The sequence below is a fragment of the Oenanthe melanoleuca genome, chromosome 4A (genome assembly GCF_029582105.1).
Source record: "Oenanthe melanoleuca isolate GR-GAL-2019-014 chromosome 4A, OMel1.0, whole genome shotgun sequence".
Classification (NCBI taxonomy): Eukaryota; Metazoa; Chordata; class Aves; order Passeriformes; family Muscicapidae; genus Oenanthe; species Oenanthe melanoleuca.
Genome location: NC_079338.1, coordinates 2,591,358 through 2,603,942, shown reverse-complemented (window position 1 = coordinate 2,603,942; position 12,585 = coordinate 2,591,358). Strand labels below are relative to the sequence as shown.

General features: G+C 43.3%; 1 protein-coding gene across 1 annotated transcript in view; it reads right to left on the bottom strand.

Moving 5' to 3' along the window:
- The window catches only part of TRPC5 (transient receptor potential cation channel subfamily C member 5), a 93,442-nt gene that overhangs the window by 40,898 nt on the left and 39,959 nt on the right, over window positions 1–12,585 (bottom strand). The window contains exon 3 of the mRNA XM_056491376.1: window positions 8,314–8,835. Within this exon, the coding sequence (XP_056347351.1) occupies window positions 8,314–8,835 (522 nt within the window). The remainder of the gene's footprint in view (window positions 1–8,313; window positions 8,836–12,585) is intronic.

The window sequence follows — 12,585 nt, the reverse complement described above, 5'->3', positions numbered from 1 at the left end:
AAAAAAAAAAAAAGGAGAAATGAGACAAAGTAGTTGGAGGGGGGGCTGTGTAATGTGGGGAAAGGAACTACACAACTCAACATTCCTCATCAGAGACATCCATAATAGGTTTTCTTTGCAGGAAGAATATCCTATCAAAAACAGGATATCAAAAATCAAAAAAGCATCAAAAATAGCTGTGAGTAGCAGCAGTGAAGCACTGATGAAAATCCAAATTCCTGCCATGAAGGAGACCACATGGCTGAGCTGGACCAGCCCTTCAGGAAAACCAGGTGCTACCCAAACTGCTCAAACCCTCAGCTGGCAAATAAAACAAACTCCAGATCCTCCACAGCTGAACATATGGCCTCACAATTAGGCAGGAATTCAGTTTAATCTGTTCTTAAAATATTTTAAATTATGGTGACACATGAATCTTAACTAAAGGTCGCCTATCCATAATAGATCTCCTCTGGTGGTAGCATGAACTCAGCTTAAGTGAATTGGAATTTCAGCAGTGAGGTGAACACTGACAAAAGGGAAGAGTGAATAACCTCTAAAATCCTGCCACTCTTCCATCAAAATTCATGGGTTTAACACCTTCAAGTTGGATTGGCTTAAATATTTAAATTAAAAGGTCCCACATATCCCAAGACAAAGACAGATGCTTGCAAATCCTGGATACCTACCCATGAAAGAAGCAATTATAAAGTCTTTAAGCTTGAAATTAAATCCATCTCTACCCAGAGTGCTTAAATGTGTATTTAGCTGTAGGTTTGCATTTATGGCCTGTGTCAGCAGGATTTAGGTGCATTAAATTCTGCACTGAATCAGGGCAAGGTGCTGAATGCTGCTCCTGGAGCAGACACCCCAGAAAAACAGGTTCCTCTGGGCCAGACCCTGAGCAAGAGCCCACCAGGAACACAACTTTTCAGTATTTATTGAAGCAGACAGCAGACTATGTTTTAATTTTGATTAAAATTGATTTTGAATTTGATAAATAAATTCCTGAGGGTTGTATCCCAGCAAACATCCCAGGATCTCTTACAAAGATGCAGGAGGTCTGGGCTGGGCTTTTCCAAAGGCAGAATGCTGAATATGAGCAATATTAATATTAACTCCACAGGGAGTTAATTCCCGACACATACCTGGGTCCCAAGAGCTGAACAGGGGATATTGGACACAGAAGCACTGGAAAAACACTAAAAACTGTTTAGAGACAAATCTATCAGCATTTCCTGAGTGCCCTTTCAGGCAGCACTTCAGGAGTTACAGATTTTGGAAGTTAATACTGGGAGCTCTCAGGGGCTTTAGCAGAAGTGGGGAAAGTATTGACTTTTAAGTAAAAGGCTGGGCTCATTGTCTCTAGTGAATTACTAACATTTACATTAAATAAGTGATAAGTAAAGCAAACATGAAAATTTTAAAAGCCCTTTATGAGTATTTTTAAATACATACCTACTTTACCCGGTAAGTGTTAATAAAAAGTCCCAGAATTAGTTTTCCTTTGCTTCCTTTCTGACCTGAGACACATTTACACTGAAACTGTAATTTTGGATTCCCTTGCCTTTCTGCCTTACCTTCTCCTGAATGAGTAAATTTACTCCAATACCACAAAAGAGCAGACTAGCACTCTACAAACACTTCTCACCTCCTTGGAACCTCCAAAGGCTGCCCCTGCTCCTGGGTTGTATCACCCTGGCAGAACACAGCTCTGCTGAGGGAAGTTTGCTCAGCCAGCTGGAGTTAGGAGAGAATGAGAACAAAAATTGCAGTCACAGCTTTGAAATGTCAGTCTGCACAAGAGCTCAGTTTGGGGGGTGTCATGACAAACCCTTCCATTCATCTCACTTCTCCTGGAGCCACCTGTGAGGTGGTGACTGCTCCAGTCACCTCATGGAGATGGTGATGGACCTGATTTGCACATGAGGTGAGAGGACTGTGCAACCTCAGCTCTTCTCTGAGTGGAGCTTCATAACTCACTTCTCTGAGCCACAGGAGTGAAGCTGAAATTCCCAGAAATCAGGTAAATAACAATGATCACTTCTACATCCAAACGAGAGGATCCATGCCCACAGTTTTTCCCCAGAGCTTATTTTCTTCAGAGTGTCATTCAAAGTATGAAATAACATGGTTTACTCTTCTCCACTGACATAAAGCTGACTCTAAATACACTTCAGCCCTTCAGATGTGGGAACACTGAACACTTGGCTGTTACAACACACAAGGCATCACTTCTCCTCTCTAGTTCTTGTTGTCTATAGAAAGCCCATCAATCATATCCTGTACTTTGGCTTTGGCTTCCCAAGCCTCTTCTCTGGCTGCCTGATGGGAAACATGAAGGTAAGGGAACTGTCAAACTCACTAAATCACTCTTGAGCGCTGTTAAAACACTGGCACCCTCTTTAGCTTTCAACATATTTCCTGTCTTGGTCCAGGAGATCATTAAGTAAGAGGCACAAGACACCAAAAATGACTTAAAGAATGATCCTGGCATTTTCTGCCCACTACACATCACCATAACTCAATGCAAGTCCTTGTCCTTGACCTACATACCAGTCTTAGGGTGCTTTTACAAACTGGTGCATGACAAGATTAGTCAGAGATGATTTTGCTGTCAAAAGACAGTGTTCTGCAGTTCTGTGACAGCTGCAGTATGTGGCTAACCTTCATCAAGTGAGAACATTTCAGCGTTACGTGAACGAAGTACCAAATAATGCTGCTCCCTCAAATAAACATTCCAGTCCACTTTGTCAAACCAGTGAGCCATCAGCCCTCTGAACATTATTTCTTCTTCAGAGTTTGGAGAGGAGTTTAAGATTTAAGTGCCACTTGTCCTACTTTTTGTAACAGGATGATGCAGCTGCACAGGTTGAATTTCTGTGACAATTTCCCAAACTGAACAAAGAGATCTGGCAACTGCACAAGCCCGTACAGGAGGGGCTCTGAGTCATGCACCAGTGATCAGCAGGGATGGCTCTTTTAAGGGTGCAAATATAGACAAATCTCCCCACCTGCCAGCCCAAATTCTGCCTCTGAGGCTGCTGATAACAGCTCAGTGCCACGTGCACAGAAGATTTTCTTAGGTGGTCAAGTGCTGCTGGGATAGAGTTGGGGAGAGAACAGCTTCATTTAGCACATGCTCACACAGCAGATGGGAACACTGCTGCAGACAGCAATGGACAAATGAAAGGATGGCTGTGGGGAAAGGGAAGGTCACATCTGGGGACACAGTGCTTTTGAAATCCCTAAACTTACGTTCAGGTTTGTGGCACAGGACAGACAAACCATCCTCACCGTGGAACACACTCACAAGTACAGGTGTCCCAGATCACTAGAAACCAAGAAAAGCTTCCACAAGGATCAGCTCTGCCTCCTCACCTAGTCCTAATAAAGATCTTTCCACGACCTGATTTCCTTCTAGAAATCTGGAAGTAAAAGCCTCTTTATAACTCTTCTGAGCTGTGCAGGCTCAAGCAAGACTTTTCATCGTGCCTTTAAAGAGCACAATACAAATATTCAGCCCTGTATCATTATTCCTTCAGGCAGTATGGCAAGAAAACAGACAAACCCACAGGAGAATAACTGAGCTTTGCCTGCAAGCAAAGAAAGATCTGTGGCCATCCATCAAGATACCTGAATGGCTTTCAGAAGGGGTAAACAAGGTGCAGGCAAAGAGCTTTGATTCTCACAGACCTCACACTTCATTTCTCATGCATCTCTGATATTTTTATAAGCTCCTTTTATCCACTAAGTGAAGTGCCCTCAGAAATTTCCCAGGTTTATGCATGCTCCCTGGAGAGGGATGCTGTGCTTCTGACTGCAGCCACAGTTGACACGAGTCAAGACACAGTGGAAAAATATGCAGCATGGCAGGAATGATTATTCATCTGCTTCAGAACTGCAGCTCAGGAGGTGCTCGTCTATGTAAATGTCCTGGAAAAAAAAAATTTAAAAAAAAAAAAAAAAAAAAAAAAAAAGGACTGAAGCTGTTCAAGCTTTGTCCTGAAGAGAAAAACGGCAAAGAGCACTGTTTTTAAATTAGAAAAGCAAACAATTCTGCTTCTGTCCTTTCCTGCCATTTGATTACAGCACAGTGAGGAAGAGAGATGGAGGTTAAGGGTTCTGACAAGGAATTTCTCTGAGCACTCCTTTGATCTAATTCTGTGGAAGTGCTGAGCAATAGAGCTATAGATAAAATAATGTGTTTTTTGTTCTGAGTTCCTTGCATTGTGTAGATTTCTCACACATAAACTAAACCTGCCCAGCTATTTGCCAGCACCAGAAAAACGCATTTAAACCCCCACTACTGTGATGTTTCACTTCATTTTGGAGATGTGAATGACCTGTGAAGGAGAGCAGGAAAGCAGGAACAAGCTGAATGTGTATTGCTGCTCCTGTGGCTCAGCAGAATGTTAAATACCAGCAGAAATCTGCCCTTTCAGACCTGACTCACTGCTACACTATGGTTGTTTTACATTATTGGCAAAGTAAAAAAAACAACTTAAAGGACATCAAAATTCTCTTTGCATGCTGCCTCTGCTCTGATTCCCTAACCCAGCCACACACCCTGGATACACAACTGTGCTTTACAAGACTGGCAAGATCCTAAGAGATGACTTTTCCCTATCTTTTCTTAGAAATGCAAACAAATTAACAAATGCAGAGCTAATTTGGTGCCAGGAGAGCATAGTGAAGGCTGATCCTCAACAGCTGAGCTGTGCCTTTTGCTATTAGACCCTCAGTACCCTTTCTCCTTCCAAAATTAGTCATGAATAAAAGAACTAGAAAAGTAATAATATGAAGACATGCCACACACTACAGAGAGTTTATGAAAAGGTCTCTTAGACCTTAATTACTGTGATCCTTGGAAAATAATTCCTTTAACAGAGAACTGATGTGTCCATGCTGGGTCTAACTCATCATGTTCTACCATGTTCAGTGCTGTCCTCATTTTTGATTCAGATTTTGTGGCTGCCATGCAAATAGATATCACAACCATTAATTCCTTCCCATCTTCTAGAGAAATGATCCCAGTAAGTTGAAACTGAGGACACAACCATTCTACACTTCACATTAGAAGGGAGAGGCAGCTTGAGAACATTGCACAGCATGTTTTTGCCATTCACTGCCATAAAATATACTACAAAGCTACCTTGGGGCATATTTTAATCTTTCCTGTGTAATTGATTTTTTTTTTCCCCCTTCTGTGTAAGCAGTAATTTACCTTCTAAGATTTACAGGCTTATTAAAAACAAACAGGAAAAGCAACAAATGTATTCTCCATTGTTCTGGCCCTCCTCCAAAGAAGAATGGTCTTCTTCCTCATGAGCAACACGTTTCGCAGTTTATAAAATATTTAGCATGGGTCATGTTTGGGAGTAATCAAAATTTGTGCTTCCCAAGGGGAAAAAAACCTCAAAACCAGCAAAACATGCTGGGAGATTTTTCCAGCCTTCATAAAGACAAACCCCAGAATCTCTTCACCCATCTCCCCTTGACATGAAAAGAATCTTGAAGTTGACCTTATCTTCCTGGTTAAACTGAAGTGGAATCATTTCATGTTTTGGGGAGAAATTTTCACGTTTATTTGACTCAAAAAGGAAAAAAACTGCAAGAAATTTGTCTGAAATCGATATGAAATTACACATTCTTTGTGCTGAATATAAAGAACTAGCAACTACAGTAACAATTAACACTCCAGAAAATAACCAAAGTCCACACTGAATTCTTCTCTCAGGCTACCAGAGATTTTACTTTTTTATCTTTGCCAATGTTAAGGTGTAAAAAGCTTCTCCATCCAATCCAATCCCATTTAACGTTAAGACACAAAAAAGCTTCAGCAGAACAAGATGATCTACTTTTAAAAGTCTGCTGTTTTTCTCTGCAGAAGTATCTTTCATGAAAACCAAACTTGCTTCTATTTTCCCTCCTGTCCCCACAAAAATCCTCTCAGTCTGATACTCTTCAGTCAGGATTAAAAAACATTTCTCAGTGCCTCCCTGGCTAAGGTTCCTACTCACTTTTTTCAGAAGCTGGCAAGGATGTTTGTATCTTCCTTGATGTTTTGTGTTGTGCTAATTACCATGATAAGATGGCCTAATTATTATGATAAGAAAACCCCAGCCACCCTGCAGGATGCTTCAGGGATTTTTTTGTGAATAACCAGGTGGGATGATAGGGCTCAGAATCTGATTTCCCAGCCTCATTCATTCTGCCCCTGCCCACCAGTATTCCACCTGAAAACAGCACTGACTTTAGCTGGCAACACAAAGCGTATTTGCTATCATTTTTAGGCTGGAACTGTCATGAATATGTCACAAAACATGGAATTTGTCCATATGCTTGGAATTCAGTCAAATACGCCTAGAAAAAAAAAATATATAAAAACTGTCAAGAAGGCAGGCAACGCTTAGAAAATTTAAAATTAAAAAAGCTTTGGGACTGTTCAGCACCACATTTCAAACACAGTGGGCTGATTCAGACTTGCAGTTTCTGAGTGTGAACACAAGGTAAGAGCAGCCACAGATTTACACCTGGATGTGACACAGTGGGACCAGCAGTGACCTGCACACAGCAGTGCTGGGGTCACCTGGAGCTTGTGGCTGCACAGCCTGAAAAAACAGAATCTCTGCTCCTTCTTAGATTCAGTAAACACTGACCTGATTACCTGGGTTGACCTTCTCTAAAGGAGCCCTTCACTACTTGTCCACGTCCCTAAAGCACTTGTGGTGCTACCCAACCCTGTCACAGAGCAAAAAACACAACCTGACATGACACCAGCTGTCATTAGGATGCTGCTGAGAACCAAGAGAGCAGCCCTTCCTCAGGCTGCTCAAGGACAAGAAATTATAACAATGATTAAACACCTGCTGGAGACATGTTGTTTTGCAGAAAGCATGATTTCAAAGAGGTGTTGCCTTCTTGGACCAATGAGTCTTTTCTATTCTGTTTTGCACTAACTACCCTATATATAAGTGTGGTGTTTCTTTTAAATAAAGCTCTCTTTTGCTTCTCCATCACACGAAGAACTATGCTGCATTATCCTTTCTGCCACTCTTATAGCCTCAAATGCAACAACCAGTGAGCTGAAATTCCCTCCAGCAGCCAGAAAGAGCAGGAGGTTGCCAAGTGCTGGACCCCAGGAATTTTGAGGCTTTTGCCTCAATTTTGAGCTTATTGCATAGAGAGGCTGGCACTGGGTGGGCACAACAGCCCAAAGGGATGAAAGGAAATCTGCATTTTTCCTTGGTATCCTGCATCCTTCCAACTTGGCTGTTTGTACCTCGGGTGACACCTGCAGCACTTCAGGGAGGTGAAATGGATCACACCATGCTGGGTCAGTGCTGGATGTGTGAAAAGAAGAATGGGACAGGATCTTCTGCCACTCAGGTGACCATCCAGACCCAGAAGAATGTAATGCACATTGAAATTCAGCTCCTCAACCCAGCAACTAAATTCCTCCTTCAGATAACCTGGAACATCGCCGGCCAGCAGCAATAAATCATCTTCTAAATTCTGCCTGGATTTGGAAAGAGAAAGGAAATCCAGAGCCAACTAATGAAACTGTTGTCAGCATTCCCCTGGGGTTCATGGCCTTTATTGAATCAACTTACAAATCTGTGGATTTGCAGGGCTTCTGAAAGGCTCTGTGCCCTTTAGCTGAAGTATGGCTTCCCTCTCTGGAACTACTCTGGGCAGGAGATTGAATTTCTGGGAATTGCTTCTCAGTTCCTAAAACAGAGATGGGTCGAGGACCAAGGATCAAGAGGTGTCACAGGTGTGAAGCATTTGCACCACATGTGTGTTTTCACAAGACTGCTGGTAACTTGGAGACCTGGGACTCTGGGAATGCTCCCAACCTCTCCTGCTCTCTTTAGCTGCTGTCACATCTCTGGCCCTTTTGAGTTAGTGCTGAATGGGTACTTGGAAGTGCTTGGTGGCTGCAGAAGTGAATTGTGTGCTGTATTATCTCCTGCACCCCAGTCTTCAGGAGCCAGGCAACCCCTTCTAGCTTTGGGCTCCTGGACAAAAGCAGCCACTGGGAAAAGTTCTCAGAGCAAGCAGACCTGGAAATGTCTGAAGGCTGTTCTTTGCAGGGGCAGGGTTACAATGAGCTTTGAGACAGAAATTATTGGTGCTGAAGAAGGCACAACCCACTGCAGCAAGTCCCAGTCCTGCTGTCCCCTCAATTGTCACCGAGGTGCCCTGATCCCCCTGGCTTGTGACTAATCCACATCCAAAAAATCCACCTGAGAGCCAGCACTGCACAAACCCACAGCAACTCGAGAAATGAATTGTTTTCCCCAATACCTGCCCATTTAGGTGACTTACCTCTTTCTGGTGATACTTTATTGCTACCTTCAGCTTTGCCAAATCGTGACATTTTTGGGGATCCAGCTCTTCGCTTTGATCATCCCTGTGATTGAGAATGATCTCCAGCTCCCGAGAACTCCGTGCCTGATCCAAAAGGTCCTTGGCAAAACGCTTGCACTGCTGAGAGAGCTCTTCATACTCAGCCTTGAACTCATTTTCCACCTTGCTCAGCTCCTTCAGCTCCCAGCCCAGCCGGAATGCAGTCAGGATGGGATCCTCGCTGGATAAGGCAATCAGAGAAGGGCTGGCTAAGGCTTTGTAGATGTTCAGCCTTGACCTGGAATGCCTCAGGCTGTCCACCTCGGAGCTGGAGACACATTCCACACAGTTGCACCTGATCTGGTGTGGCCGTGGGATCGTCACCCTTCTCTGCACCAGCAGCTTGATGATCTCGTAGTTGTTGGTGTGGGCGGCCAGCATGATCGGGGTGATGTCCGGAGTGAACTCCGAGAACTGCGTGTCCATCATCAAGGTTGGAACCTGCAGGGAGGGACAAACCACAAGGGGGAAAATCACATCTCACGTGGAGAAGCAGAATTCAGAAGTCCCTCCTTTGTAATGGGTTAGTTGCACCACTTAATTAGTGGCTTGTCTTTATTTTCTTCTGCCTTTACTCAGTCAGGATTAAAAACACGAAGGAAATTAATTTCTCATGTTTGGACTTGGTTGTTCCTTAAATCTTATCTAAAGTACAGAAAGTTCTGCAACACTTTTACCTACCAGCTAAAAGTGAGCAAAATGGAGGTGAATTTAGCTAGCTACAAGGTCTCTTAAAGCAAACAGTCCAATAAAGAATTAACACCTATATTATTTATACTTTTGACCCAATAAACAAACTCCTGTGACCCTCAGTGCAGCATTAACTCTCCCACCAGAAACTACCTGAAACCATGAAGAAGAAAGAAAGAGACATCTTCCATCTTGTCCCATACCCATTACTATATTCTAAAAACCCTAATTTCAAAACCCTTCACCATGTGACACCCCACACTTCTATTTAACTGCACACCCCTGATTTTAACTCCATCACTCAAATTTGGAAGCCTTCTCCAATGGCTCAGGTCAAAAGCAGTGTTCTCCAGGGGGTCAGTGTTAGAAAGCACAGAAAGCTCAAAACTCCCAGGTTTCAGGGTTCCAACACTCCTTCATACTTTTGGAATGATGTCATAACAAAACAGGGTTTTTATGACACCCTCTGTGCTTTAAATGCTGTTGTAGGCAGACATATCCACACACTGCTATTCTGGCAAAACCATTTCCCCCCAAATCCTGCAAATCTGCCTCCTCCTGACCCCTCATTCCCAGTCTGGTGTAAAAGTCATACATCAGATTAAAAAAAAAAAAAAAAAAAAAAAAAAAAAAAAAGGAAGGGTAGAAAAAGGAAGAAAAAGGGAAAAAGGCCCAGGTAATTACACAAAAAGAAAGAAAATTCTAGAAAAAAGTGAACACAGACTAGATTCCCATAATTACCATTATTTGCACTATATATCTGCATCAGCAGGCCAAAAACTTGCTCATAGCACACACCAACCCTGGTCTGCAGTTGGGCAAAACTCCTCTTCACTTTTGCCTACTGTTTTTATTTGAAAATATTTTTCAGTGTAAGGATACATTACATAACTGCCCTCAGAATAGACTTGTGGGGCTTTTTAAAAAACGGATTTGAAAAAAATGAAATGTAAAATTAATGAGCCATAGTCCACTACAAATAAGCCACTCCAGGGTGTGCATTATCCAGCTACTGCTGCACTTCTCAAAAGATGAGCTTAATGCACACCCTGTTGTGTCTTATTACTATATGCAGAGTGTAAAATTAGATGGCAATGCTGTTCCAGTATGCAAGCACCCAGTGTGTCTCCACTGGCAGGCAGGCAGCTCTCTTTGTTGTGTTAATCACTACTCAAACTCTCTGTTCTGCCCTGCCCACCGCTGCTCCAGGCTGGGCTGGGGGAACAGAGGGTTTGCTTCCCTTTGCAAATATCAAAAACGTCTTGGAGAAACTGCTGCCAAAGAGTCCTGATGTTCCTCAGTGTGCCTAAACCCAACAGCAAAGCAGGGATGGAGGAGCACAAGGTGAGAAATCCTTCTGTAGGATGCACCTAAGGCTGGTGAGGATGCCTCCAGCCTTGGAATCTCGGTTTTCTGGGAGCACTGAAGAGCCAAAGATGACCAACAGATCCTTACACAGCATGACAGGGAGTGTCCATGACACACAGCACTCTCCCAAAAGGAACAAACCTGCTCCCCTGGATGTGGCACACGAGGAGTTAAATCCCCTGTGGGGAGGCTTGGCTCAGCAGGCTGGTCCCCACAGAGGAGGGAGGGAGGGAGGGAGAGAAAACAGTCCTGAGGATTTGCTGTAGGTCATGGAGGGCTTGGTGGCTCTGAGCAAGGTTGGAGAAATGTATTTTAAGATATCCAGGAACAAATGGCTGAAAGCAGCTCTCTGTGTAAGGTCTTGCACTCTCTTCCTTTCCCTTTGCTCACCTCGTTTAGGTGGTTTGTTAAATGTCAAGAGAAAAGTGTGGGGTTTTATTTTTTCTCTTTCTTAGAAGCTTTTTTTTTTTTTTTTTAAGACCTGATGCTTGAATATAACTGCATTTCTCTTTCTTCCTGCCCTTTTTCAGTCACTGACTGGTTGCTGTATTCAGAGCCTGTGCCTCAAAGGAAGAACACTTTTCCTCCTCTATCTCTTCTATTACTGTCAAGTTTAATCTTGTTTTTCTATATGGTAGCTACTGTACCCAGGGCTGCAAAAAGGATTTTCAGCTTTCCACAGATGAGGAATTCATGTTGCTTGGAATATGAAATGGGTACTTGAGGAGAAGGTAGTGATGTTACAGGTGGGGATAGTGCTAATCCTGTCTGCTCCAGAGGATTTCTAACTCTGGATCTGGGGCACTCAAAATGGCTTTCCCAAGGTTTGGGATCGAATGAAGTGATCTCTGATCCTTACTCTGGCTCACATCACAAAGCCCAGCACAGAGCTCTGCCTCCTGAGGACTCCAGCAGTGCTAGGGAAGGTGTGTGTGCATTCCTGGGCAGCTCACCCACTGCACTTTTAATTAAGGGATAAAGGGGGAACGGTGATGCAGAGACACAGAGGCTCTTTAGGAGATCAGTGCAAAGCCTCCAGTCTCAGGAGCTGGAGCTATTTCTGAGCACATCACAGAACAGGGACAGTGTGACCAGGGGCTGCTGCAGCCTCTCTCCTGTGTCTGCCTGACCCAAAGAATTGGCCCAAAACTGCCTGTCTCGTGGGAAACACTCTTGTTGTCTTCTCACAGAGTGTTTTTTGAAAACCTGCATCCTAAACTGTCTGTTTTAAAGCTGTGGCTCTGCAAAGCCTTTGGTCAAGGGCTGAGTTCTCTCACTGGAGAGATTACAACAGCACTGATGCTCCTCCTGTGATGCTCTGCCCAGCTGAGTTCATGTTCAGATCAGCTTCTCCTGTGTCCTGGGCTAACCTGCAGTGATGGGAGCAGAAGAGGGACCATTTATTACACCCCAAGGGCTCTGCTGAGCTCTTCCAAGGTTACTTTCACTAGGTGACCTGAAAAACAAAATATTTTTCCATTAACCTCATCACCTGACTCCAGCTGTTAGCCAGAGTCCTTCAGAACCTTACTGCCACTACTACAGGAGCAAACACCTTGTCTGCATTTCATCTTGGTGCTTTTCATTTGAGAAATTAATGCTACCACTAACAACAAGTGACTGAATGCTTGTTATAATCTGCCTGGATTTAAGCCTCATAAGTTGGCCTGCTTACCCTTGTACCAGTGCTGCTCTGGAAGATGCTGCAGTGAGTGAAAAATCCCCTTTATTCGAAAAGGAGGGTGAAGAAACAAGCTTAATTCATTAAAGGAGAAGGATTAGCTCACATAAAAGCACTGTTCAGTACAGCTAAGCTCTCCTCTGAATGGAAAAATAAGTTTTCCAGAAAAATAGTGCACTGCTGGAATGGAGCTCTGGATAGAAAGAGAGCAGGAATCTCTGCTGTTAGTGTAAGAGGAATTAAACTACAGAAGAAAAAAAAAATTAAAAAGTTGTCACTGAAGATCTGGTGGCTTTGTTGTAGGTCTTTCAGGAGTTTTACTTTGAATTTAATCTAGTTTGGTGTCTGTCCCTGGAGCAGCTCCTCTGGTTTAGTGCTGTGTAAAGGTAACCCAGCTCAAGTGCTCAGCAATGTGAACCAATAAATAAATAATAAATGAGAAAACTAAGGGA